Here is a 27,706-nt window from a genome sequence, read left to right as displayed (position 1 = left end):
CTATACCTAACTGATTCCAAAAAAAAAATTGATTTGCTAAACATGATTTTTGATATTTATGATACTTAAATCAGTGCAACTTCCAGGATAATCTTCTACAGCCCAGAACGTATTCTTTAGCAATAATATGTCGAAAAATGAATAAAATTATATTGTTGAAAAAACTGTTGGTATTTAACTTGACATTCGTAAAAAGAATGGTTGTTTTTCACTGATTTAATTGACTACAAAAATATCACCTAATTATTAAAGAAAATCTTAACATTATGAATAGGCCTGGCCATATAACATTTATTTTAAGAATTATGCATCATTAACGAAACTAATTAGCACTCTCATGGTATGTGTAAACATCATGCGTGAGTGTGTGTTAGGATAGGTCATAACCTCATGTGTAATCAATAATATAGCAACACAATGAAGTACAAACAGCGTCTACTTATTATGCACCGACAAGCAACGGCATGAAAGGACACCTTTCCTAAAACACATAGGTACATGATGTAGACAGTTCGAGATTTTGTCACTGTTTCCACGAAACCATAAGAAATTCCACTTATTCCCTTATTCCCTGCATAGCTACCGCACATGCTGGCTTTTTTACGGATGACGTATTTTCATTCAAGTTTTTGAAGTATGAAATTTGTTTGGTGAAACGTGAACTACATCAAAACAAAAGTAAAGGTGTGTACCTGAAAAATTGACCACAGTGGACACAACACGCACAGACAGATTCTGATGAATTTATTATAAAAATTTACTCACTGCAATATTGAAAAAAATAATAATACCTAACCATGAATGTGTAATTGACAATAATTACGAGGTAGTTCATAGTGTGTCCAAAGCAAGTGTTCAACCAATCTGTACCCACATACACATACGTAACACGGACTCTCCATGTAAGTGAAATCCAAAAAAAAAAGATAGACGTGTGCTAGGCATAATGCAAAAAGATCACATAAGAAGAAAACGGATAAGAAAACAGACATGTGTAAAACTGATTTAATGAAAATGGGCTAGACATGACGTCCATTGATTGGATCACCGCTGGATAGATGCCGTCATAAATTCGTATCCAAGATGCACTACACCGCCAAAAAATCGGCAAGATAGACAAATTCATCATGAGCAGTTGAAATATGCCCAATTAAAAGACAGGAACTAGCGGAGATCTTCATCCAGCAGTGGATCTACCCCAGCTGACGATCATGTTACTATAGTATGGAGCTCCATTATCGAAACATGGGACGTGTATAAGGTAGGTAATTTGTGTGTTCCTCTTCAATAGATAACCAAGAATCACACTGGATTGTTTAGTCCAACATTATGATGATGATTACTAGATTAATTCAGAATATCAAGGAATAAACCGTAGCTGCAAAAATATACAGTCATTCAAAAACCCAATACAATGAATCTTAAAAAGAGTATTTAAAAATGTGATTTATCATTATTCAATTTTAAGTTCTCCATTTGTTTCCACGATTGGCACTCATTTTTTTATCATTATTTTTCTGTTACAATAAACCCAACCCAACCCAAACCAAGCCCCATTAATACCAACATAGTTAATTCGAAATTTTCACGAAAATTCATTAAATCTATTTTAGTGAAACAAAAAAACTTGTTTTCGAATTTTAATGTTTTTTGCCATACATTTTGTATTTCGTTAGTAGATTTTTTTTCGATTCTCTGCCCCGTCGATTTTGAATTAACAAAGTTTTACTGTATTGAACAATATTGGTAAAGAGTAGAATATGATAATCACTCTTGGTGTACAATCTATAAAATTATAAGACACAGATCTTTATTGCCGACTTATATCTACAAAGCCCCCAACAAAACAATGAAAACCTTATGATTGGTTTAATATCGGAGAGTAAGCAATAGCCAATGAAATCACTTGTTTTAAATACATTAGGCTCATTTGAAATTGACTATTCGTAATATGGAATAAAAATAAAAGCATCTACAAATCAAACCTTAAAGTTATAGGCAATTCTTAGAGCAACAGAAATACAAAATAAAATTTGTTATAATTTGTTCTATACCAAAATGATCTATAAAAACATAATTATGCAATATTTTATTGTAGATATTAAATACTGAGAGGCTTCTCTCTTCGGCTGATATCAATGACTATACCCCTTTCATCCCCCATACAGCGATTATGAAACCTTCAAACTAAAATACACAAATACAAAATGAAACAATTGAATAGTCATTTTCACAATCAAATAATTCTCACCGGTTTCATTCTAAATTTTCAACAATGTATTCTTTTATGACCATGAAAACCACGACTTAGCTTCCTGCGAAGGGCTTTTGGGCGTGATGGGAGTGGCTGGAGAGCTCGGACCCTTAGATGATGAAGCCAGACTTGGGGTTTTAGGAGTAGCTTCTCCACTTTGTCCACTCTCTGTAGCTGATTCAAGAGCGATTTTTACCTAAAATAAAGAAAAAATCATACCAATTAAATACGTTAAGAAATTAACAAATCATTCACATAAATATGAAGTCAAACCTTAAGGGGAGTAAGGGAATCTAATATAATGTAGTAATTTATGATGAATATAATATTGGTATAATATTGAGTAGGGTAACGGAGATAAAAGATTTGGGAGTATTGTATGATGCAAAGTTCACTTTCAATCAGCATATTCTTGACATCAGTACTAGATCTAGCAAAATGCTTGGTTTTGTAATGAGGGTTTCAAAATCATTCGAAAACATCCGAGTGCTACGTACATTATACGTATCATTTGTGTTGAGTATTCTTGAATATGCCAGCATTATTTGGAGTCCTAATAGGTCCCATCCACACAATTAAGTTGGATCGAGTCCACAATAGATTTCTTAGATTTCTCTACTTAAGAACATACAGGTTCTTTCCTTATGATAATGACAATAAAATGAATTTCCCGACCCGTTTTCTTCTGAGTATGCTATCAATGCAATTCCTGTCTACCTGAAGAGTGATTGTTCTTTTAAAGCATTTCTTTTTACTTCTTCGTGGGTTCATTTACAATCCGTATATACTGGCAAATATTAATTTTCATGTTCCCACCAATATCACTCGTAGCTCCACGGTCTTCAAGATACCTCGTCGCAGGACAGATGTTATGTTTCATGATGTTGTGTATCGTGCAATTAGCTTATTTGATGGCACCATAAAGGTTGATTTGTTTTTTATTAACTATATAATGTTTGTGGACGTATTAAATAGGCTAAATTTATAATTGTATAAATTATCATATTTCATTAATATTTACACATGCTGTCTTTTTATTGTTATTTGTAATTAAGATATTTTTATACATTTGTATTTATTAAGTATTATGGCGCATTGGCCAATAGCTGTAATGCCGTAATACTCTTTTTTATAAATAAATAAATAAATATTTTTGATGAAGGGAATAGAGCAGAGGACGGGGAAGTTGACGAAAGTATGACATCACACAAAGTAATGAAATATAAACTCATTTTTTTTGATCAATCATTTTTAACGAATTTGCTTTACAACAAATGGGGGGAGTACAAAAAAATTACATAATGTAGACAGGCGGGTATAAGAGAATTTGTTTTACAACAAATGGTGGGAGTACAAAAAAATTACGTAATGTAGACAGGCGGGTATAAGAGAATTTGTTTTACAACAAATGGGGGAGTACAAAAAAATTACATAATGTAGACAGGCGGGTATAAGAGAATTTTGTTTTACAACAAATGGAGGGAGTACAAAAAAATTACATAATGTAGACAGGCGGGTATAAGAGAATTTATTTTACAACAAATGGGGGGAGTACAAAAAAATTACGTAATGTAGACAGGTGGGTATAAGATTTTGTGTCGAAGTAACAATGGAGGGATAAGTGTCAAAATTACTGAAAATCGTGTGTCATTCATGGACAAGATAAAAACATCTGAAGTACAAAATGTAGCCTCAGAATAACCAGACATAATTTTATTATTCCAAACTGTAAGGCTAGGATACGGATTTTTCATCAAAATTTGATAGGATAAATTAATACAAAAAAACTAACCTTATCATTAGTTTTGATATGCATTTCTTCCTCGTACGTTCTGACATCTTCAAGTGTCATATCCACCCAATCGTCAAGCCAAGCGAAAGCCTGACGATGACCAAGCAGTAAGATATCTCTGATGCACTAAAATAATTTAAAAAATACACTTTTATTTACAAATTATGCTCATTGCATTTTTGTTTAAAAAAATATGTTAGGTACCATATTCGATTCTAAGCGGAGCATATGGCCCTGCTTACTGTGGAAGTTGTATAAGGAAAGTTGTTAGCCATTCACCCAATCCATTAAGTCGAAATACACATTGAACACCAAACATGCATTTTTTTATCAGCAGCGGATACGAACGTACGACCCACAGTTTCTTAATTATACAAAAACGGCCACTCTACACACTAAAGACATTGTTTTTTTGGGCTTTGCCGACTTTATTATGATTTTGCTTACTGTATGGCACGAACTTAGCGTGAGCTCGCGTAACATGATGGTAATGTGTTTCTAGCATAAAATATAAGAGAAATCCAAACTATAAATAAAAGGAACCAATGGATAAAGATGCAATTAAGAGCACACAATATAATAGAGGTAGCCAAGCTGATGAAATCGCAACAGGTTGCATTTGCTGCTCAGCAACTGGACAACAGCTGGACAAATGATCATACAGGGATAAGTAGCACTAAACAACCGTATGACATTCCTAAATCGTACTGGATTGATGAACTCATTCGGCAGATGTGTGTGACAATGAAAAACTAGAGGTTGCGAAGAGTGGAAGGAACTAGGGATATCCAGTTGTGGGTCAACCTCTGCTGGTTTCGGAATAAGAGTAGAATAGAGAAGAACCAAGAATATAGAATCAAGCTTACTCTTTGGATGAAGTCTTCGACCTTGGTCTGCAGTCCCCATACTTCAAATCGAGCATCGACGAGCTTATAGGAGCACATGATTGGATTCTGCGCGTCTCGCCATCCCTCAACGAGAGGCCCCCGTCCGGTTTTAGCTGACTTGTAAAATTTTGGATCCTCTTCTTCATTGTAGTGCTTTGGATTTAGGTCATCGTACGCAATGTCAACAAAATCTACTTCTCTAAGGGCTAGCCGTTCCTCTGATAAATTTAGGCACTGTAATTGTATGACAAAAATGATATAAACTAATATGCATTACATTAATAAACTATTTCTTTCTATTCAACAAATAATTCACAAGATTTGAAATGCATTATTTGAAGACACCTCAGGAACATACTCATTAGAAAAAATATGACACTGGACAGGACTCGAACCTGTACCCATCGGATTCCGGCCAATTGAGCCACCAGCGTCCTACTTAATTAGAAAGAAATTAACCATTACATAGTCATGTAACTGAAGCACTTCACTAATATTGGCAATAATTCAATTATTAGCAAGTTTCAAGTATTTTGAGACTAAAATTTGGAGATTCCTGATGCTGACTAGCAATCCAGGTAAGTATGTATGTACCAATTATTGATACCTAAAAATTAAAATAATAAAAAAATGATCTGCCATGTATTTAGAAAATATTAATATCATAGTTAATGCTATAAAATTATCATTTTTTTTATTTAATACCGTTTTAATACCGGTTTAAGCCGGCTCTCACATCAGAACTCGCCTCGTGTGCCGCACAGCCATAAATCAAAACTTCCGAGACCGGCGACCCAGTGTTGCATGTCACAACCTAGCTTATCTACCTAGCGACACTCGCGCGTAATCTCTTGAAACGTCAAAATATACTCTAGTTAGACGTCAATCGCCATTACGCAAATATGTCGGCAGACGCGGAAACAGCGATTATTATGTATTGGTACTGCAGAAATTTAAGTAAGAGACGAAAATATTGGATTCATCCATCAATTAGGCATATATCAATGCACAGTACATTCTAACGTCTAGATAAAATGACCGATGGGAGCGGTTTGCGCAAGTGCGCAGGCTAGCTCATGACGGCAGAGCCAATATCGACAAGTAGGAAAGTCGCATGCAACAAGGTTGATTTGCAACAGCGAGATGTTTTTTTCAAACCAACTGTCGCATGCGACCAATCTGCGGAGCTCCATTTGGCAACATGTGAATAACGATGATGTCACATCGACGTTTTCAACATGTTGCTAAAAAGGCGAGTTCTGAGGTGAGAGCTAGCTAAGAATGTTAGATCCTTCATTATAGAAAAAACATTATATTGAAAAATCTTAGAAACACACATATTTGAAAAGACACTTATTTAATTACAAAATTGTCTCCCGATTGATGGAATTCGAAGTATGTATTTATCTCAATTACATTAATATGGACGAAGCATCTGGAAAAAAAAATGACACTCACTTTTTTGTCGGGTCTGCCGAATGGCATAATCTGTTCTAACGCCATTACAATAAAGGTGATATTGCTATAAATTCCCGATGCTTTTTGTTGGGTCTGCCGAATGGTTCGGTTCGAACGGGTTCGCTCAAACGAACATTGATACTAGAAACACTGTTCTAACACCATTACAATAAAGGTGATATTGCTATAAATTCTCGATGCGTGATATCGCATAATGGATATTGCGTGACGTCTACCTATGCACGTGCGAATGTCGCTATGAGTGAATTCACTTGCTAGCTACTGTACTGAGTGCGTCGTCCATTAATAATGTCATTGACTTATCACAATTAAAATGAACTTATTAGAAATAATTCTCATGAATTATAGATGGATCAAACAGAAGGTTAGATGTGAAAACACTCATTCAAAAAGTGAAAGGCGTAAGTTCGAGTCCCACTTGTCCAACTTTTTTTCAATAATTATTTTCCAATGTTTCTGAAGTTTTTCAAAATTGTGTTTTTTCTATTATAAAATTGTGTTTGGTTCATTTCAATTAATAATTTTTTTAAATGTTACTTACGTTATCCGTAGATCCATTATTGTTTTCATATTTTGTTTGTATTGATATACTAAATTTCGGTATAAATGAACACTGAAATCAATAAAAATATTTCATCAACACATAGTTTATTACAAATTACTACACCTAAACTACTCAATGTTGCTTACAATGTAAATTTATAAGTATTCCAATATTATTATTTAAATATACGTATTCAAATTTTTTTCACAACCATTAAACAAGAACTATACTAACCGTGTATTCTAATGATGCAGGAGACGGATCATGAAAATAAAGAAAACAATTAATTACTCAATATTTTATTGTTTTAACTAAAAAAGGAACCTACAGCTTCAGTTACATTGAAACAGTAGCCGACATGACCATGCTTTAGAGCCAACAACCGGAAATGTATGTTCAGATTGTATGGGGCAAAGTTCTGTCACTGGTTGGGTTATTCAATGCCAAACCTGAACAATAGTAATTTTTTCTCTCAACAAACTCATAAACTTCACATAGAAATTAGTGATTCGGACGATTTTGTATTGTGAAACGAGTTTGGGTTATATGACTGGAAAACACTAAGGCTTCGGCCACATAGGTAGGTGCTTCGCTAGTGCTGAGCTAAGTGCTATACTTGTCTGTACTTATACTTAGGTACAAATTCATTTGACATTTGGGAGCGCTAAAGTCAACAACGATATGCCACTCTCAAAACTAACCAGAAAGCTATTTATCACAGAGAATTTAAGTTTAAAATTTCGAAAGTCTCAAATTCGAACTTGTTGGGTGCATAATGTCAATTCATCCCATGCGTCATTATTCATAACCTCAAATGTTTGACGTTTGTCATACTGAAGAAACATTCGCCATCTTGCAAAATCACTAGGTGACACAAAAAAAAATAACCAACACGTTTGTTCGCCGGGAAACTCACTAGATGACTAATAATCACGTAGCGAGGCGCGAAGTGTGCAGTGTGGTCATGGCGATAATATAGTGTGCGTCCGTTCGCTAGGATATATCATCTAGCATGTAGCCACCAAGCAAGGCACCTGCCTATGTGGCCTTAGCCTAAGTAAAACATGTTCGCCGTTACAAAAGTTTCTGATTTCTAGAATACTATGAGCTTCATTAGGCTATATTTAGAAAAAATATATAAATGCGGTATTCTGCGATATCTGGCCAAAAAATCGAACACGTTGATTCAGACTAGGTGGAGCAGGTCGAGCGACTTGGAGTGATGTCACGCTGACCGTTTAATCGGGTTACCTGCAATGCAAGAATAAGAGCTCCAACGCAGGTTTTGTGGCAGGGTAGTGTTTGTTTTCCTACCAACCGTCTGGTCAGTCGGCCCAAGTATGGTCAGGTTGGATATAAGTGTATAAATGTAACCTTAGGCAGGTATACATTAATATTTCAATTTTAATTGAAAAACTATTATATGCATTTAAGCCAGAAATAGCCAGAATATAGCTAGAAATCTATAGCTAGAAATGCAGCCATTGTTACGGACAGATGTCACAAAATGGATAAAAGGAGAAGTAGCATACAATTTCAGTATGTAGCTCTATCCATTGTTATTTTATAAATTTTAAAATATCCTAATCTATTTTGATTGTTTGGGTAATTTTAATACAATATTATGTAAATCTTCACTTCTAGAATTAAATACTTAGCTTAGATTTAATAAAAAAAAACTATTTTAATATACCTGTTATTGTGAAAGGGTAGAAGTTCCAGGCTTTCTCGGTGACATAAAATATTTTCGGTATGAGCGACTGAACCCAGTACGGCAGACGGCTGTAAATCACGAAAAGAACACAATTTTACTTTACTATAATTGACTAGGTATTGCCAAATATTACTTCAATATTAAAATTAGAGTAAAGGTTCCCAAGACATGAATCGTGAATCGAATGGGGTTGAATGGGGTTACAAACTAAATATCGTCACTGTTCTGGCAGAAGACACTAATTCGAAAAAATGACATATTGAGTTAGTTATACCAAAATGTTCCTTATTTCAAACTTTACCGTCTGGAAACCTTCTTAATAAATAAAAAGTCTTTATTTTAAAGTCATCCTTTTTACGATTACTTAATAAACTCACATGATAGACCATTTCAAACATTTTAACAACTTCAAAGTCAAATTACTCAAAACTAGTATTCTCCAGTTAGTGTGTTCTGCCAGAATAGAGACGATATATAACTAAAAAAACTATTGACTGATGCAAAATTCAATATAATCAGTGTCTAGACTAGATGTTTGAATATCATACTATCATAATATATGGACCTTTATTAGATGAAATTTTAAACTTAAATCCTATATCTATTTTATACAAAACATTTTTATATGTCACTCAACTGAATTTCCAATAGAAAAACAGTAAAGTACAACCAAACGCAATATTTTCTAATGCGATAATAATAATATAGTAATTGCGAATTCACATGTAAACAGACAAAATGAGAGACCGTCTGGAGTCTATCAATCTAGGCAAAATTTAATTTTACGATTATTTTTATGTTTTTTCTTCGCCCTATTAAAATGTGGGGCGGGACGCAAATTATTTGACGAATGCATAAGGGGATCGCGACTGTGAAAAGATTGAGAACGAGTGAATTATTCATTAAAAATGTCAATAACATGGAATAACATAAACTTGGACAATTGGTGGATCAAGTACTGTGAAATTAACGTTCAGCAGAATCACAGTTATCCAGACTAATTTGGGATGAAGATAATCCAGATAACGTTAAACCCAGATAATCGGAAAAAAAAATATCAAACTGCCCATCTTCGAACAAAGTAAAAATAATGTGCTCATTTGGAGTAATGATGCTTCATTAACTCTCCAAAACGAACAGGCATCTATATTTTCAACAATATAAATAGTTTTATTAGCAGTTCGCGAGTGGAGAACTACAAGGTTCAAAGTGTTTGTCCTTGGAGAAACAAAAGTAACAATGAGGCAGCTTAGAATACTACTTCATTGTTGGGTTTGTTTTTTCAAGGACGAACACTTAGAACCTTGTAGTATTCGGCTCGCGAGTTGTCATCATCCATAATGGATAAATTACACTAGCGGACTCGTTGACTGTCTGGCACAATCAAAATATGTCACATTGAACCAGGTCAAAGTGTCTTAAGTGAAATAGAAATGGGTAAATGTGCCGCAGAGGTGGACATGAGATTTTACAACTTTCTTTTTAGACCAAACCAAACCTAACCTAACCTAATCTAACCTACCCCAACCTAATATTACCTCATATAATCTTAGTTTGTGATAATGGTGTATCAAGATGTATGAAAATTTCAAATTTTCAATTAACGATTATTGGATTGAAAAGCCGATGCGCCGACAGAAAAAGGTATTTATCATAATTGTCTACATGAAATAAACTGTTTTCGTAAAAAAAAAAATATAAAAGCTCATGTCCACTTTTGCGGCACAATTACCTAGAAATGTTTCAGTTATTGTCACATCAACAATTATTGAGAATAGTCAAAAATATTTAAATTATTGATATTATCACCAACATTAACGGCCCACATGCTCAGCGTAAGTCAAAATTGAGTTTTTATAGTATTTTCAAACCATGATCCTGGACATTCCTTAAACATTGTAGATAATCTATTTATATAATTTTGAAGCCTTATTATCCTTTATATTTATTTTAAACATTTGATGACTGCATAAAGTATTTTTGTTACATAAAATAGTATTCTTTTAAACCTCTCGCTCTAATGTTTTAGAATATAGTCATATTTCGGTACATGAATGTGCAGTGGTGTTAAAATTTTTTACATTTATTAATTTTTAAACGCATTTATAAAACTATTAGTATAATTTATTACGAGATAATTTTAGTAAAATATTCACGATAAAAAATTATATTGATAATCTCTGTGATCCCAAATTTGACAAGAAATAGGCATTTTATTATTCAAAAAATCGGCAAGATTAACACATTTGAAGGTAATTCTAAAGATACCAATTATAAGCTATGTTTTTGTAGGTAGTGTTTTTTTGAAATACGCCATTTCTTTTGTCATTCCCCAGTGGTTAAGCTACAACATACGGCCGTAGCCATAAATTGACAAACTATAATTGAAGTAGGGAGTAAAATGATATTGACGCGCGTGTTTGAACATGTACCGTTTAAAAAAAAATTTAAAAAAAAACGGTTAGGTACATGTTCAAACACGCGCGTTAACATAATTTTACTCCCTACTTAAATTATAGTTTGTCAATTTATGGCTACGGCCGTATGTTGTAGCTTAACCACTGGGGAATGACAAAAGAAATGGCGTATTTCAAAAAAACACTACCTTATTCTTAGGTCAATCTATATATATAAAACAAAGTCGGGTTAGTTACACCATTTATAACTCAAGAACAGCTGGACAGATTTTTATAATCTTTGTTTTGTTGGATTTGTCTCCGCCCGGAATAGCAGAATAACTATTAAAACATCGGATAAATCACGGAAAAAATAAATTATGAAGAAAATTAATTTTCTCATACATTTTGACATTTTCGAACAATGAACGCGCATCGAAAATAAAAGAAAATCACAAAAAATTTAAATCCATATACAACGATACATGACAGAAAGAATAAACAAGAAACAAACAAACAAATGAAAGGCGTTGTGTATTATCTATCCTTTGACAGTTGATTCAGTTCAGCCTCAGACAATCCCGAAAGACTGTTGTATACTCCGGCGAATTTTGGAGGAAGTTGTCCTGCCTGAATCTTTTTTACTTCTTCGACAGCGTCCAAAAATAAAGCCAAGGATAAAATTACATGATCTCATTGCTGGTATTGCTCATTATTTACCTACCAATTTCAAAAACCATCATTCGAACTTCATTCGACAATCGATCTACGTGAATAATCGAGCCGATTACCAGCTAGGTGCGCAAATAGCTATTTCGATCGTGATTTTCAAACGGTAAGTTGCCTTCGAAGATGTTCACTTTGTGAGGTTATCAAATTCGTGATTGTGTGTGCATCGATAACTGCTTCATTATGTAATTTTGAATTATGTGATTAATTTTCCAGTGTTTATCATTTGATGATTCGTCAAAATGCTGACAACTATTTACTGCGACTTCATCGATTGCTTAAAATCGAGACGGAGCGCCTCACCTTCATTCGGTTGAACCAAGCCAAACTGCGATCAGAGGAGTATATTCATTTACGCGATGCAATCAGCACCGTAGGAGATGCAGCTAATGTTGGTCGATTGACTATTCTATCGGCGATGTACATTGGCAGCCCACGTCATATGCATGAATATGCGCAAGATGCAATGACATATGTTCGTCATTACGGTCGTCCAGATCTATTCATCACCTTTACATGAAATCCGAAATGAATAGAAATTGTTCAACTGCTACTCCCCGGACAAACATCAAGTGATCGGCACGACATCACCGCACGTGTGTTTAAACAAAAAATCCTGTCACTGATGAACTACATTGTTAATCATCGCATCTTTGTGGATACTCGATGCTGGATGTATTCGATTGAATGACAAAAACGAAGCTTGCCGCATGCACACATTCTTATTTGATAAGTCGAAAGAATTCGACCAGACCAAAAAGATGACATCATATGTGCCGAGATTCCTGATCCCGAAACCGATCCAGACCTGCATGATGTTGTAATTACTTACATGATTCATGGACAGTGTGGCGCCATCAACCCCCAATCACCGTGCATGGTCGACGGCAAGTGTTCCAAGCGTTATCCATGAAGTTTAACGGCGGAGACTATCACTGCCAATGACGGTTATCCACTGTATCGGCGTCGATCACCCAATGATAACGGTAGAACTATCACAACGAAAATGAAGTGAAACGATATCGTGGTCGACAACACTTGGATTGTTCCGTATTCGCCACTTTTTTCCAAAACATTCAAGGCGCATTGCAACGTGGAGTTTTTCAATTCAGTGAAGTCCATCAAATACATCTGCAAATATGTCACCAAAGGCAGCGATATTGTAGTTTTTGGCGTTCAAACTCCCAATACCAACGATGAAATCACGCACTATCAAGTTGATCGATATGTGAGCTGCAATGAAGCAATTTGGCGTATTCTCTCATTCCCCATTCATGAACGTCATCCCACTGCTGTACATTTGGCGGTGCATCTGGAGAATGGTCAACAAGTTTATTTCAACGCATCGAATGTTGCTCAACATGCTGAAATATCTCCAGCGCCAACATTGACCAGTTACTTTTCGATTTGCCAAAGTGATCCGTTTTCACGAACGTTGTTCTACTCTAAGATGCCACGTTATTAAACTTGGAACGCTTCATCGAAGAAATTTCAACGTCGGAAGCAAGGCGATGCGGTTCCTGATCATCCGGATGTGCATTCTACTGATGCTCTTGGTCGCATTTACACAGTTCATCCGAAGAATGGCGAATGATTCTACTTGCGGTTGTTGCTGGTAAATGTTCGTGGGCCGACATCATTTGAATCACTTCGAACTGTCAATGGTGTAGTGTGCCCAACATTTTGTGCTGCATTTCAAAAGCTCAATTTGCTTGAAAATGATACTCATTGGGACATGACAATTGCTAAAGCATTTGTTTCTGCATCTCCAAGTCAGATACGCACATTATTTGCTATCATTATTTCGACATGCTTCCCATCAAATCCACCTGAGCTGTGGAACAAGTACAAGGATGACATGTCAGAAGACATTTTACATCGAATTCGTGTCAGTTCAGAGAATCCCGATCTCGAAGTGAATGAGGAAATACATAACCAGGCTTTGCTTTTGATCGAAGACATGTGTTATCTCATGTGCGGCAGTTTGTTAGTCAAGTTAGGAATGCCAACGCCTGATCGTGGAATGAATGACGCTTTCAATCGAGAATTGGAACGTGAACATGAATATGATTGAGATGCATTGAACCAATCAGTTCGAACGAATGTACCACTGTTCAACCCCCAACAGAAGGAAGTGTACGATACGTTAATGAAGGCAATTGATGATGAAAATGGTGGCTTATTTTTCCTCGATGCGCCCGGTAGAACTGGGAAGACATTCCTCATGTTCATGATTTCGCCACTCACGTGCGAGATCCGAAATTAATGTAGCAGTTGCTTCTTCCGGGATACCGGCCACGTTGCTAGGAAGATGCTGAACGGCTCATTCAGCGTTGAAATTGCCGATATACCTTCAAACGACTCAAAAACCGACATGCAACATTGCGAAACACTCAGCAATGGCCAAAGGTTTGGAAGCAAGTAAAATCATCACCTGGTATGAGTGCACAATGGCGCACAAACGCGCATTGGAAGCACTCAATCGAACTATGAAAGATCTGCGATCAAGATGTTTTGGAGGCGCAATGATTCTACTATCTGGTGATTTCCGCCAAACACTACCAGTCATTCCGAGATCGACCGCTGCCGATGAAATAAACCCTTGCCTCAAATCATCGACTCTGTGGCGCTATGTGAAGAAACTTCAGCTGTCGACAAACATGCGTTGCATTGCTAAACGATCCATCTGCCGAAGATTTCTCCAAGCAATTGCTGACTATCGGTAACGGCCGTGTTCCTGTCGACGAATCGAATGGATAGATTTCATTTCCGCTGAATTTTTGCAATTTCGTCTCAACGAAGGACGACCTCATCAACAAAGTGTTCCCAAACATCATTGCTAACCACGATCAACAAATCACAAGGCCAATCCTTGAGTGTTTGTGGCCTGAATCTTGAAAATGAATGTTTCTCTCACGGTCAATTGTACGTAGTATGATCACGTGTCGGCAAACCATCCACTTTGTTCGTTCTCGCACTTGACAACAAAACGAAAAATGTCGTATAGCACAAGTTACTTCAATGAAGCGATTTGACCCGAGTGCAACCCATCCACCAAATAGTTTAACAGAAAGTAGTGCAACAATGCTACGCGAATCATATCTATTCATTTCAATAAAGCAAATGCCTTGCTGCCACGTGAATTACATTAATTTCAATGTAATTAAAATACTTTTCATTTTGATTTGATTTTTGCACATTTATTGAACTTAATTAATTTTGAGTATTCATAAAAACTGAATTAAATTCAGCTAATAAGTTAACACAAGATTTCTTGATTCAGAGGCGGTACGAAGTTCGCCGGGTCAGCTAGTAATTATTATAAAGCAATCATTATTCATAAGATGTTTATCACACTTGAATGGTCAAAGACATAGCTTATAATAAGTATCTTTAGAATCATCTTCAAATGTGTTAATCTTGCCGATTTTTTGAATAATAAAATGCCTAATTCTTGTCAAATTTGGGATCACAGAGATTATCAATATAATTTTTTATCGTGAATATTTTACAAAAATTATCTCGTAATAAATTATACTAATGGTTTCATAAATGCGTTTAAAAATTAATAAACGTAAAAAATCTTAACACCACTGCACAGTTATGTACCGAAATATGACTATATTCTAAAACATTAGAGCGAGAGGTTTAAAAGAATACTATTTTATGTAACAAAAATACTTTATGCAGTCATCAAATGTTTAAAATAACTATAAAGGATAATAAGGCTTCAAAATTATATAAATAGATTATCTACAACGTTTAAGGAGTGTCCAGGATCATGGTTTGAAAATACAATAAAAACTCAATTTTGACCTACGACGAGCACGTGGGCCGTTATACATTTGAACAAACAATAACCAGAAACATAACTAGAGAAATCCTAAATCAATTGGAACTCGAACCAGCTACTAGGCGATTAGCTTTACCAATTAAGCCATTGGCTCAAACACTATTCATTAACGATGCATCTTTTTTTTTTTTGAACAAGTACAGTTGGAAGGCACTCTGTTTACCTGGACAGATGAATCCTCTTCTCAGTGAATTGCCCTTTTCCGTGTTCAGGTTCTAAGCACTCCGCATTAGCCACCACTTCCACTCCTTCTCCGTGATCTGATTGCTCATTGCTATGCCGAGCAATCATATAAAGCTGACCAATACGATACTGGAAAAAAGTATAATAAATACACGTAATTAAATTGAATACTTCAATAATATAATACGCTATATGGCCGCGCGGCTTAAGCGTTCGACTATAACGCCGTCGGTCCCAGGTTCGAATCCTGGGTCTGGCAAGTAAACATATTGTTTTTCAATTTGTGTGTGTCAGGGTATGGACCTAATAGGTCGAGCAAGTGGCTGACATCCATTTCTCGTAAAAAAACAAAATCTGTCAATACAAACCTCTACTCTGTGGAGGCCCATATGATCCTATTAGGATCGGACATGGTCGAAAGAAAGAAAGTTTATATTATTATACGTAGATATTTAACCTTTAATAACAAAGCAAAGGGTCAATGAATTTAATGATACTAAGTATTATAACAAACTACATTGGCAATTATTTCGATAAAGGTATTAAATTTAAACTAAGTATTACACTAGGCATATTCCTCCAGTGGAATCGTATTAAGACATTATTTTATGAAATATTTAAAAATGAATCTAAATTATTACGAAAGATTATTTTTGAAGTTAATATATTTTTCATTCCCGCTTTTTTAACAAAATGAACCTCGTGGTTAACAGTAATACTATTTTTAACAAACCTCTTCTACTGTTATTGGCATACATATCCTAAATTCTTTCGTTAGAACCATCTTCAGTTATGAAACGTTGATGCTATTTTTTTTCTGATGAGAATTGTTACATTAATTTATTGGTCAATTCTGACAGATGAAATTTTTGACTGACATAAATTTCAGCGGCTTGCAGTGTTGCCATATTTTGAAAGTGGAAAGTACAGAGCCTCCAAAATTATAGTATTTGGGGATAAAATATAGTACGCGTTGTCATCTGTTGAAAATGTATAGGTTTTTTTTTTCTCAGAAAAAAATAATGGACAATTTAGTAGAATGTGTAGCGCCGCGGGCCGCAGGTTCCCAATTTTTCATAGTCGGCTCGTTTTTTTTTAGAAGAAATATTTCACCGCGGGCCGCATGTTCCCTATTTTTCATGGTCGGCTCGTTTTTTCAGGAGAAAAAAAATTCAGATTCCCGAATTTTCAAAGACGGCTCGTTTTTAGAGAATGAAGTTTTACGGAATTTTGTAGAATGAAGAAATATCAGTAGATTCCAGAAAATATCAGTAGATTCTTCAGTATATTGTCAAAATTATCAAAAAATATCAGTAGACATGGCAATTGCGAAATTATAGTACTTTTTACATATTTTTTTCCGGAATTCAAAATTATAGTATTTTTGGCGTACTATACCTATTTTATATCGTACATAGTACGCGGACCAAAATTATAGTACAAATACTATAGTTATAGTACGGTTGGCAGCACTGGCGGCTTGCCATAATCTGGACTACCACAGACAACGTGATTGATGCGATGCAAATATAAACGTACAAGGAATACATAATAGAACTTCGCTATTTTGTACCTATAGCAGAAAATATTCTTTAATCACATTTAATAGGAAGTGGTTTTTGGCTTTTGTTGTTTGAAATATTTTATTAATACACCTAACATGTTGAAAAAATATTTTTGAATTTGTTGAAAGAAAAAAAGCTAACTTATTAATATTTTTAACAGATGATAACATTAATATTATTGACAATGAAAGTAAATTGTTTCATGTTTGACAGATAGTTTAAAATCTAATCTGCATTGTTATTAATTTTATTGGTTTCAACGTTTCCTTACAACACACACACAAACTTCAACGTTCACAAAGAAAAATGGCTGAAGAAGAAGATCCCAAAGAATATAGATGGGAGACCGGATACGAGAAGACTTGGTATTTGTTAATATATTTTTTTAGGTTATTGTATGTATGAAAAACTGTTTCAATTTAACCCAAAAATAAATATTACCTACCATAGTATTGATAAACGAACCAAATAATAATAATACCCCGGTAATAGTATGCTTGAAGCATAGAAGCATATTATATACGTAGAAGTAGCTGTTAGTGAGTAATATCTCATTGTTGTTAAACTAATGGAACAGTAGAACTCACTTCGAGTAAAAACTAAATACTACTAATTATTAATAAGATAGAAATGCGAACGCCAGTCGCCATACACCAAGACTTTGACGGCAGTTTTGACTCATGGCTTAATCAGGAGCAACACAATAAACGCAAGAAATACAAAGCCCCCTGAATGTCCTCAAATATGACCAAAATTGAATGTGCGTTCCGTTTATGTGACAAAGTTTATTGCATGTTATAATAAAGACGTACTTATTGACAATAGCATAGTCCTCTCCACACTCATGAATTGTACCTTCTCACAACCACACCCAGAAGGTAAATGCACTTACCATTATTTGTGTTCTCTGGAAAAATAATAACTCTTTCATGCTCCTGACATTTGGGAGCGCTCAAGTCAACAACGTTATGTCACTCTCAAAACTAACCAGAAAGCTACTTCTCACAGAGAATTTAAGTTAAAAATTTCGAAAGTCTCAAATTTGAACTTGTTGGGTGCATTATGTCAATTCATCCCATGCGTCATTATATATGGTGTTTGATGTTTGTCTTACTGAAGAAACATCCACCATCTTGCAAAATCCATAGATAATGGCAAAATCACTAGGTGACACAAAAAAAATAATAGTGTGCGTCCGTTCGTTAGTATATGTCACGTAGCACGTAGCCACCAAGAAAGTCACCTGCCTATGTGGCCTTAGCCTTAGGGTTTTGTAACAAATTAAATCATGGCGAGCAGCTAATAAATTAGTATGGTGTGTGATATTACGGAGTGGTAGCTTTACGATATATTTACATAATATTCCATAATATAGACCCATTAAGAACACGTATAGTTAAGTAAATTTTACAATGCATTTGCACAATAATAACATACTATAGTAATTTATCGAATATTTCTGGAGACACTCCGTAACTACAGAATCTATGAACCATACCCCACTGCTAAATATCAACTACACCAGTTGCACCATTTGAAATGTATTGTGTTTTCAAAACTTATCGGTTTCATAATTTCCCCCTGATTGTAAATTTCATCTTGTTAGGGAGGCGATCAAAGAGGATGACGATGGTCTCCTCGAAGCGTCCGTTGCGGACATCGTGCAGCGGGAGAAGCGGCGGCGGATGGCCGAGCGGCAAGGTAGACCGCGACTGGGGATGATGCGCTACATGTATCTAATCATTGACGGTTCAGAAGCCATGGCGTCGCAAGATCTCAAGCCCACTAGGTTTCTCTGTACTTTAAAGGTAAATATGTCAAAGTTCACCATAAATCATTCAAGTGTTACTTGATTCAAAATGCATCCGATTAAAATCTCAAATTGGATTAATTACTCAGTTATTAATTTCGTTGCAATTAATCAATTAACAATGCCTGTTTCCCTGACCTACTCTGTAAAATGATTATGCCATCTGACTCAGCCAATGTTGATAAATTCGTTCATATTTACATATTTATTATACTTATATATATATATTTCATATTCTTTCCAGCTTCTCCAAGAATTTGTTGAAGAATTCTTCGATCAAAACCCTCTAAGTCAACTAGGTGTTGTGGTAATGCGAAATAAAAGAGCCGAGAGGGTCAGTCCACTTGGCGGCAACGCCCGAAGACATGTCCGCTCACTTCAAGGGTAATTTACTTTATTTTTTATTGGCTACAGTTACACGATCTAACCTGATCCCATGGAGATCGTTAACAGGGTTTTTTGTTAGATAACTCACCTAACCTAGGGGTCGGCAAACACAAGAGAAGCCAAATATATGAGTACCACAACGATTTATAATTTTCTCATGAGCTATAGGTGTTTCAATGCTGGATGAAGGTCTCCATTGGTCTCTTTCACTTCACCCTGTGAACTTATCAATTCGTTGATTATGTTGTCTTCAAAACAGTATTTGATGTCAAAGCAAAATAATATATTACTTTCATTTCACCAATATTATATTGATGAATTACCCCATACACTGTGCTTAGCGTGTAAACATCCCCAAACAAAACAACTCTATGTTGCAATGGGCATTTAGTTATACCCAAAATCAATTAAAATCAATTTTTTCCACAGTTAATAAAATTATTATATTCTAAAATAATCATAATAACATAATAACAAACTCATCTGAAATGTATCATTATTTTTTTTATAGCTTGAATAATTCTCTACTGGTGGGAGAACCTTCGCTACAGAACGCACTAGAGATGTGTTTGCGTCAATTGCGTGCGTTGCCCGAGCACGCATGCAGAGAAATACTAATTATTAGCGCCAGCCTTACCACATGTGATCCTACCGATATACACCACACCATACAGGTCTAAATTTCAACATTAACTTTTTCATACTTTAATTGGATGCATGCATTTATAGGTAAAACTACAGTCGAGCACGGTTATTACGATCACGGATATAGCGAGATCTCGGATGTAACGAGAAAACATTCGTTGACATTTTAGTTTATGATATTCTCCATACATTTATTCACTTTTATAACGAGCTACTTATCGGGTATACCAAGCAAAACTGTTAATGTGTCGAGCAATAAAATCTGACCGGACAGGATGCCGCCGGGATCGAATTACGTTTATGATACTAGTTAAGTGTCTAAGTTCCTACCTAATTGGTGTTTTCACCGACAATATTGAAAAAGTTTCCACGCATATAGTTGAAATTGCTTGTAAAAAATCCAAGGTTTGTGAAGTCAGTGGGCACCTACCAGCGTTCATTACAATAAACAACTTCTTTTGTAGTTTATGAATACCATGCTTGTTTCGGGGAAAAATTCTAATTGTGTATTTTTGTTTGAATTGCGACTTTTTGTGTTATGTTAGCGGAATTTGAAACATCTCGGATAGCGTAGTTTTCAGAAATAAGTTTTATGACCCATAGACAGATTGATAGTTTAAAGGATAAGAGCAGTCACCTAAATATAAAATGATATAAGTTCAAAATCTACTCGCACAGTTCTAGTCACACCAATTCAATAATGTATAGTTACACTAGCACCAGTACAGGTTCTATCCCCATCATAACCTCCGGTCAACTTCATGTATGACAGCAAAAACATCCATGGAAGGCATATTGGTAGCAGGTTTCGACACTATGAATTTCTCCATTCTCGCATCGGGGAGACTGTTTTACCATTCAAATTGCTATAATGGAATCAGTTATTATAATTGAACAATAACAGATCAAGCAACATTTTCAACAATGGGAACTGATAACAAAAGCTTAAAAATAAATGAGGAACAACTGTTCAATTGTCTCATGTAAATGTTTTAAACCATAGAGAAAATTGTTGATATAATTTAAAAAATCATTAAAACAAAATATTAATTTGTTTTCAGTCACTAAAAGTAGATAATATCAGATGTTCCGTTATTGGACTAGCGGCTGAAGTACGAGTATGCAAACATTTGTGCCAAGAAACCACAGGAGTATACGGGGTATGTATGAGTATGGTTTACTGAATTTACTAATTTTTTTTCCATATCTGTCTTTCATATTATTACGGACATATTAAATTAATATAAACTACACATTCCATATTATGAAAACCTAATTTTTTATTTAAATCACTTGAACTACCAATTAAACTTTTAAGCACTTTAGTATAATTGGGGTAATAGTAACATATAAAGAAAAAACTGTTTTCATATCACCATATACATACTTATTTATACAATTAACCTTTTTTATGCCTCACGATATTACTATGGCATCTGACTTACTATGGTATTTAACAGGCCGCAGATTTTTAATGTCACACGTTGAATATAGAACACAGCTCTTACTAAAATCGCTAATTTACCGATATATCGATAATTTGTGGCTTAGTATTTCATAATTATTCAAACAGATGTCATTGTGTATTTAATTTTTTTGATTTTGCAAATCAATCGACAGTGGCTGGTAATTTGAGTTTAAAGTCGGACGAAATAACTCGTGAAATTTGTATGTGCGGCTTTCGACCACGGCCACATAGAGCAAGAAAACTCCATGAAGGCATAGCACCGGTTAAAAGATGTAACGACTTTATATGATTATATGATTTATAGCCTTTACATTCCTAATATTGAAGACTCCATAAACTTTTGTATATAAAATATTGATGCCATTGTATCTATATTGAATGTTTTGACCTGACTTGTCATCTTGTATACACTTAAAACATTAGTAACCATAAAGGTTTTCCACACACAACGACCACCCAACATAGCCAAAAATAAGAGAAAGTTGCAGATTTGGTGCTCAATGCCGAAACTGTTTGGACATTAGAATGTCATACATGGAAAATGCACTGTTGTTGCACACCTATCACTCCAACAATGGTACGCACAGAGAATGGTGGTGCGACCAACCACATGTCATGATACTCGTGATTAGACATATGTTCTTTCTCTGCCAAATTGACAGTCATGACACCTGCACATTTTTTCACACACAAACTGCCCCTGCATTGAAAATCAAACGACTTCTTGTTACATGTAGTAACGTTTAGTGATCGTCAAATTGAATCATTTGAAGTACATGAGATATTTTCCAATGTAGCAACTTTACCATATATTTGTATTGCCAGGTTATACTGGACGACTGCCATTTTCGTGCACAGCTTCTGGCCCATGTGTACCCTCCCGCGCATGCTCGCCCGACCTCTGCTTGCCTAGTAAAAATGGGATTCCCCCACTCGGGTCCTGTCCAACCTGGCGAAGATGATGATGACTCTAAAGAACCTCTTCTTACCGTGTGTATGTGGTGAGTCAAACGACATTCATTAAATTAAATATTTTCTAAGCTTACTGCATGAACTGACCAAGTGATATTTTGGTAAAACCTGAGAGCGTAATGCAGAGATGACTTAATAATAATAATAAACTCATTGCATGTTCTGTCTTGCTTACACTAAGAGCGGAATGCAGAAACACTGTCCTTAGTTAAGATCATTTTTATTGAAAATAATACCATATTTAAAAATTCTCGTTAGGTAAATTAGGTAAATTATATTATAATTGTTAAACGATGACAACTGCATTTTATAAATGCAATAACTATAAATACATATTAATATTTAATTATAATACTCTTATGTTTCCGTTATAAGTCATTATACGTGATTCCACAGGCACCACAAGATTTTTTTTAACATGGTAACACTAGCATCAAGTGTCATTCTTCATCTGGTGTTTTGTATTTCTGCGGGCTGGCGTATAAAAATAAAATAATATTCTGCAAGTACATGCCAAACGAATTAACACTATCAATATCCATATTGAGATACATTGTTAAATGAATTTGAGTGTATGGACTGTGTTATAGACATGCGAATTTATTTTGACAGCAGCTGTCAGTGGTAAATGGTAATACAGAAGGGGGCGTGTTCATAACAAAAGTAGTCTATGGTTAAGGATTCCTTAACTCTATACTCAGGATTGTCTATAGTTAAGTCATGCTTTTCGGCGACTTATCCTTAGGAACGAAATCTTAGATTGTGCATTCCGCTCTAAGGCATTCTAATAGGAATAATATAATGCAAAAAAAAACTAAACGACACAGAATCAATATGCATAAATTTATTCCAAACATAATCTCTACCACCACTCTTGCCAAGAACATAATAACATCATATGAACTCACACAGATACTAAAAGGCCACAGACCACTGAAAGTCTATCTAAAAAGATTTAAATTGAGGGACGATGACTGCTTTCCATGTGATGGTTACACGTCTCAAACTTTGTGACATGTGATCAACGATTGCCCAATACTAGAAGCGATGGGCTATAGACAACAGAATCATGAAATACTAAACAACAAAATAACAGAAGAACACTACACAAAATATCTGATTCTGACCACAAAGAATATGAGAGACATAAATGTAGAAACATAATTACATAACTGCACACTTAACCTAAAAACTGTAATCGAACATTTTTTTTTATATCATAACCACAAATGCAAATATGTAATTAACGCAATGCAATTACTTCTGTGAACCACCGTGTACGAAAAACAAGGGCATGGTTATTTAAAAAAGCAAGAATAATGTATGTTTTTCTCAAACTAGGTCACCGGCAATTTTTTTATAAATGTTTATTTTGCATATAAGTGTTTATATTGAAGAAAAACAACCCCACATACAAATATATAGATTTAATATACATATAAAAAAAATGTTCTGCAAGTTTAGTATTTAATATATTTTATCAATGAATAGGTACTTTATTTTCTTTATTTCCTATTTTTTTCATTTACTTAAAAAATTATCGTTGTTAGTGTTATTATTATATAAAATCACTGAAATTAATAAATACCTTAAAAATATAAGTTTTCTTGAAAAATTGTGTGTCTGTGTTTGTGGGGAGGGGGTGTAAATTTACCGCACCGGGTGACACCAACCCTAGTTACGCCACTGCTCAGATGCGTTGATGATCCGCACATACAATAGAAAAATTAGATGGAACGCTGGTCACGGTGTCAACATCATTAATTAGACATCTCTCTTTTCTCCTGTACAGAATATTGATTTCCACTTGTGACTTACCATTCTTGTAGTTTTATGAACAAAATGATATTGTGATTTGATATTTTGTGAACTCCGTGAGTGTGATCCATTATCATGTAAATAATGAACATTTTATTTCAGTCATCTGGAAGATGTCGAAGAGCCTAGTCGTGTATCGAGTGGCGGCCATCTTTGCCCGCAGTGCCGCAGTCGATACTGTGAACTGCCTGCACAATGCAGAACGTGTGATCTCACTTTAGCCTCCGCACCACATTTAGCAAGGTTAGATTATATCGTCGGTGTTTTGTAAAAAGGGCGAATCAACCATTTTGGCGAAATCGAGATTTTAATGAAAATACAATATGTACCCCACTAGCTTTGTTGTGTAAAAACGGCGAATTTGTATCTCTAGAGGAAAGTACTTAAAAACGATAATTGACTAAAATTAAGAATAAAAAGCGAATGTGACATATTAGGCTTTTTAAAATATTATATAATAATGCCTATTATAATGACAGTATTCTTTCTAAGCTTTATTATAAACTTATTTATAATCATCCACAGGTAATAAACAAATAAATGTCAAAAGTTAAAAATCCTCCTGTAAAATAGCATTTTGGTTAATTTGCCCTTTTTACAAAACACCGACGATATTATGTAAAAATTTATACCTTTTTGTTAATTCGAATTTTACTAATTATGAATTATAAATAGTATTTTGACAACATTATAGAATTCCTTCATATTTGCTAATAATTATGTTATCAATTTCTAGGTCGTATCATCACTTATTCCCTGTTGACGCATTCCTGGAGGTGCCATTTACAAAACAAGTGGAATATTGCTTTTCCTGTATGAAATTATTTGAAGATATAGATAAATTTGTAAGTATACACTCTTTGCCCTATACTGCCCGAATTTATACCCCTAAAGTTGAATGAATTTATTTCTCAGGTTCCGTATCTAAAACAATTATTTTCTACCTCTGCTTCTGCTACCCCTTATGTGTTGTCACAAATCATATTTTGCATTGTAGGAAATCTGTCTGAAGTATTTAATGATAACTATCAGTTTAACGCCCATGATGCCCAAGCGGATAACATGTGATATGGTTAAAAAAAAAAAACAGTTGACATGTCTTAACACTTCCTCATTGACCTAAAAATTTCGTGGTTAAAACCACATCTCGAAGGATACTTTATGAATAAACAAAAACCATTTTTTTTATATCATTTGTGTCGGTACATACTATGCTAGTCTAACTATTTTGTTGTGGTTACCAATACTGTTATATCAGAAATATCTTTAAAAATTAAATATAGAATGGCTAAACAAAATTTTATTGTAAAAAAATTATACTATTCTTCTGCAACATCTTCTTGGATACGTGAAGGAAGCGCTGTTGTCGGCTAAATGGGAGGAGCTTGTTAGTTTATAATGGAAGTGCGGTTAAAAATGGGAGGAACATGTTAGTTCACAGTTTTAACACATAGCCTAAAAGATGTTGCCGTACTATAAGTATATCAGCTATTCTTTGATCACTGTTAAATATTTTTTTTAGCACAGTATATTACATTATTTGCACTTTCACTATGATTGAATAGAATATTTTGTCCATTTATTAGTTTCATGAATATGTCATACAACTTGATTCTTTTATCAACATTGCTCAGAATCCTTTTTTTCCCTTCAGGTTTATCAATGCGGCGCGTGCAGGCGCCATTTTTGCTGTGACTGTGATCTCTTTGTTCATGACAGTTTACACGCCTGTCCAGGATGCGCATCTCTCCCTGCTAATGCTGCCAGCATGCCCGAATCAAATTCACAGCAGATTATCAATATAGACTAATTGCAGAAAAATGAAAAAACCTCTCTTGTTATTTATTGTATTTTGGAAATAATCTCTGAAACCCAAAAATATTTGTAAGAATAAAGATTTATTATAAAAAAATTGTTTCATTTTAAAATCTTCTTACCGTACCAAAATGCATGTTGAATTTTCCAACGTGGTGATCCAAGAGCCTGGGTCTGTTAATATGTCCTATCTCCACTCTGTAATGGTCCATACTATACTCTATTTAAGAGCAAAGATGTTAAAGAAAACCTTGTATAGAGATGGAGCCTAAATGTATGAAAGTGAAGTTAAAAAAGAGACCTCTAATTTTCATACAAACTCTCAGGATTAACCTCCTTGTTTTAACAAAAATATTTATAAAAAAACACTTACACCAAATTGAAACTTGCTTCAATTATTTTTGTAATGAAATCGCAAAATGCTCCATCTGGGAAAAGTTTCAACATCTTTAAAACATTGTAATTTACTTTATTTTATTATGTACTAATTGTTTACAAAATATAAAGTTTGTTATCTATTATTACATGTTAAAATTAAAGAATTCTTGTTTATGGTTTTTTGAATTCATAATATTATTTATTTTTATTAGCACAATAATATGCTTTGTGATCAGAACATTTTTCTTTTTTGTTATCTATGACTTTTTGATTCATTTTGTTTTTATTTCGAATCTGCAGTAAAATTTAGGGAGTTATTTATAAAAAAAGCTAAATCTTTACAATATTATTGCACAATGGCTGATGAATTTCGTCACATACGAAAGACGGTAAATACATAATATTTTATAAATAAGATTTTCAAATGTAATTACATAGTTCATAATAATATGGTATGAGTAAACACTTTTTTTTTCTAGAGACTGAGAACTGTATCATGGTGGAGAAAAAGAGAAGAGAAAATTGAAAAAGATGATGAAGAGGCATACAACGTGTACAAAACAAACTACCTAAAGGCTTCGAAAGAACACTATAAGCAACATATTAAAAGAAGTACTTAAATGGCAATTATCTGTCGCTAAAATTTAATACTCATGTCTACATAATTTGTCCCTCAAACACATATTATTATGTACTATCATAATCTTGTAGTTTAAATTATGTATAAGATATAATAATACCACCATAAGTAAGGTACACTCATTGATTTACCATCTAAGATAGGTTTTTAGCTAGACGTAGTACTAAGATTAAGTGTAGACAATTATTCTGACATGATTTGGGTTACGCCATCTCCACCCGCCATGTATATGCAGCCGCAATTTGTGTATGGCCGCCTTCCGTGATGCTATAAACGTGTCAGAATGAAAAGATTTTAGTGCCGCACTTCCTTGTCCCGAACGACGCTGCACACTACATCCTAGTGCTTAAAGAAATAGTTTTAGAAAATCTTTAATG

The 27,706-nt window shown here is 34.4% G+C and overlaps 2 protein-coding genes across 2 annotated transcripts; one reads left to right on the top strand and one right to left on the bottom strand.

Moving 5' to 3' along the window:
* Positions 1 to 215: 215 nt before the first annotated feature.
* On the bottom strand, positions 216 to 16,726 carry rdgBbeta (cytoplasmic phosphatidylinositol transfer protein 1). The gene is made up of 8 exons (XM_085944435.1): positions 16,565 to 16,726; positions 15,812 to 15,960; positions 8,650 to 8,738; positions 7,191 to 7,198; positions 6,954 to 7,025; positions 4,913 to 5,167; positions 4,047 to 4,172; positions 216 to 2,450 (listed from the first exon to the last, which is right to left on the bottom strand). The coding sequence occupies exons 1-8, from the start codon at positions 16,613 to 16,615 to the stop codon at positions 2,286 to 2,288; spliced, it is 915 nt and encodes a 304-aa protein (XP_085800561.1). The 5' UTR covers positions 16,616 to 16,726; the 3' UTR covers positions 216 to 2,285.
* An 850-nt stretch (positions 16,727 to 17,576) lies between these two features.
* On the top strand, positions 17,577 to 26,402 carry Ssl1 (general transcription factor IIH subunit 2 Ssl1). The gene is made up of 9 exons (XM_085944989.1): positions 17,577 to 17,761; positions 19,003 to 19,204; positions 19,451 to 19,590; positions 20,105 to 20,267; positions 21,300 to 21,398; positions 22,532 to 22,707; positions 24,599 to 24,739; positions 25,233 to 25,341; positions 26,151 to 26,402. The coding sequence occupies exons 1-9, from the start codon at positions 17,703 to 17,705 to the stop codon at positions 26,304 to 26,306; spliced, it is 1,245 nt and encodes a 414-aa protein (XP_085801115.1). The 5' UTR covers positions 17,577 to 17,702; the 3' UTR covers positions 26,307 to 26,402.
* Positions 26,403 to 27,706: the final 1,304 nt, after the last annotated feature.

This window comes from Rhyacophila brunnea, unplaced genomic scaffold, assembly GCF_057557595.1.
Source record: "Rhyacophila brunnea isolate RB1 unplaced genomic scaffold, BYU_Rbru_1.0 scaffold_17, whole genome shotgun sequence".
Lineage (NCBI taxonomy): Eukaryota > Metazoa > Arthropoda > Insecta > Trichoptera > Rhyacophilidae > Rhyacophila > Rhyacophila brunnea.
This window is presented reverse-complemented; position numbering and strand designations above follow the sequence as displayed.

What these genes read in the sequence shown, in the direction of transcription:
- Ssl1 (XM_085944989.1), top strand. Translation starts at nt 17,703, where the DNA reads ATGGCTGAAGAAGAAGATCCCAAAGAATATAGATGGGAGACCGGATAC. An exon ending in ACCGGATACGAGAAGACTTG is followed by an intron (nt 17,762 to 19,002) that starts GTATTTGTTAAT and finishes TCATCTTGTTAG; the next exon opens with GGAGGCGATCAAAGAGGATG. An exon ending in CTTCTTACCGTGTGTATGTG is followed by an intron (nt 22,708 to 24,598) that starts GTGAGTCAAACG and finishes ATTTTATTTCAG; the next exon opens with TCATCTGGAAGATGTCGAAG.
- rdgBbeta (XM_085944435.1), bottom strand. Translation starts at nt 16,615, where the DNA reads ATGGTTCTAACGAAAGAATTTAGGATATGTATGCCAATAACAGTAGAA. An exon ending in AAGAGGATTCATCTGTCCAG is followed by an intron (nt 8,739 to 15,811) that starts GTAAACAGAGTG and finishes CGTGATTTACAG; the next exon opens with CCGTCTGCCGTACTGGGTTC. An exon ending in TCGAAGACTTCATCCAAAGA is followed by an intron (nt 4,173 to 4,912) that starts GTAAGCTTGATT and finishes AAATTATTTTAG; the next exon opens with TGCATCAGAGATATCTTACT.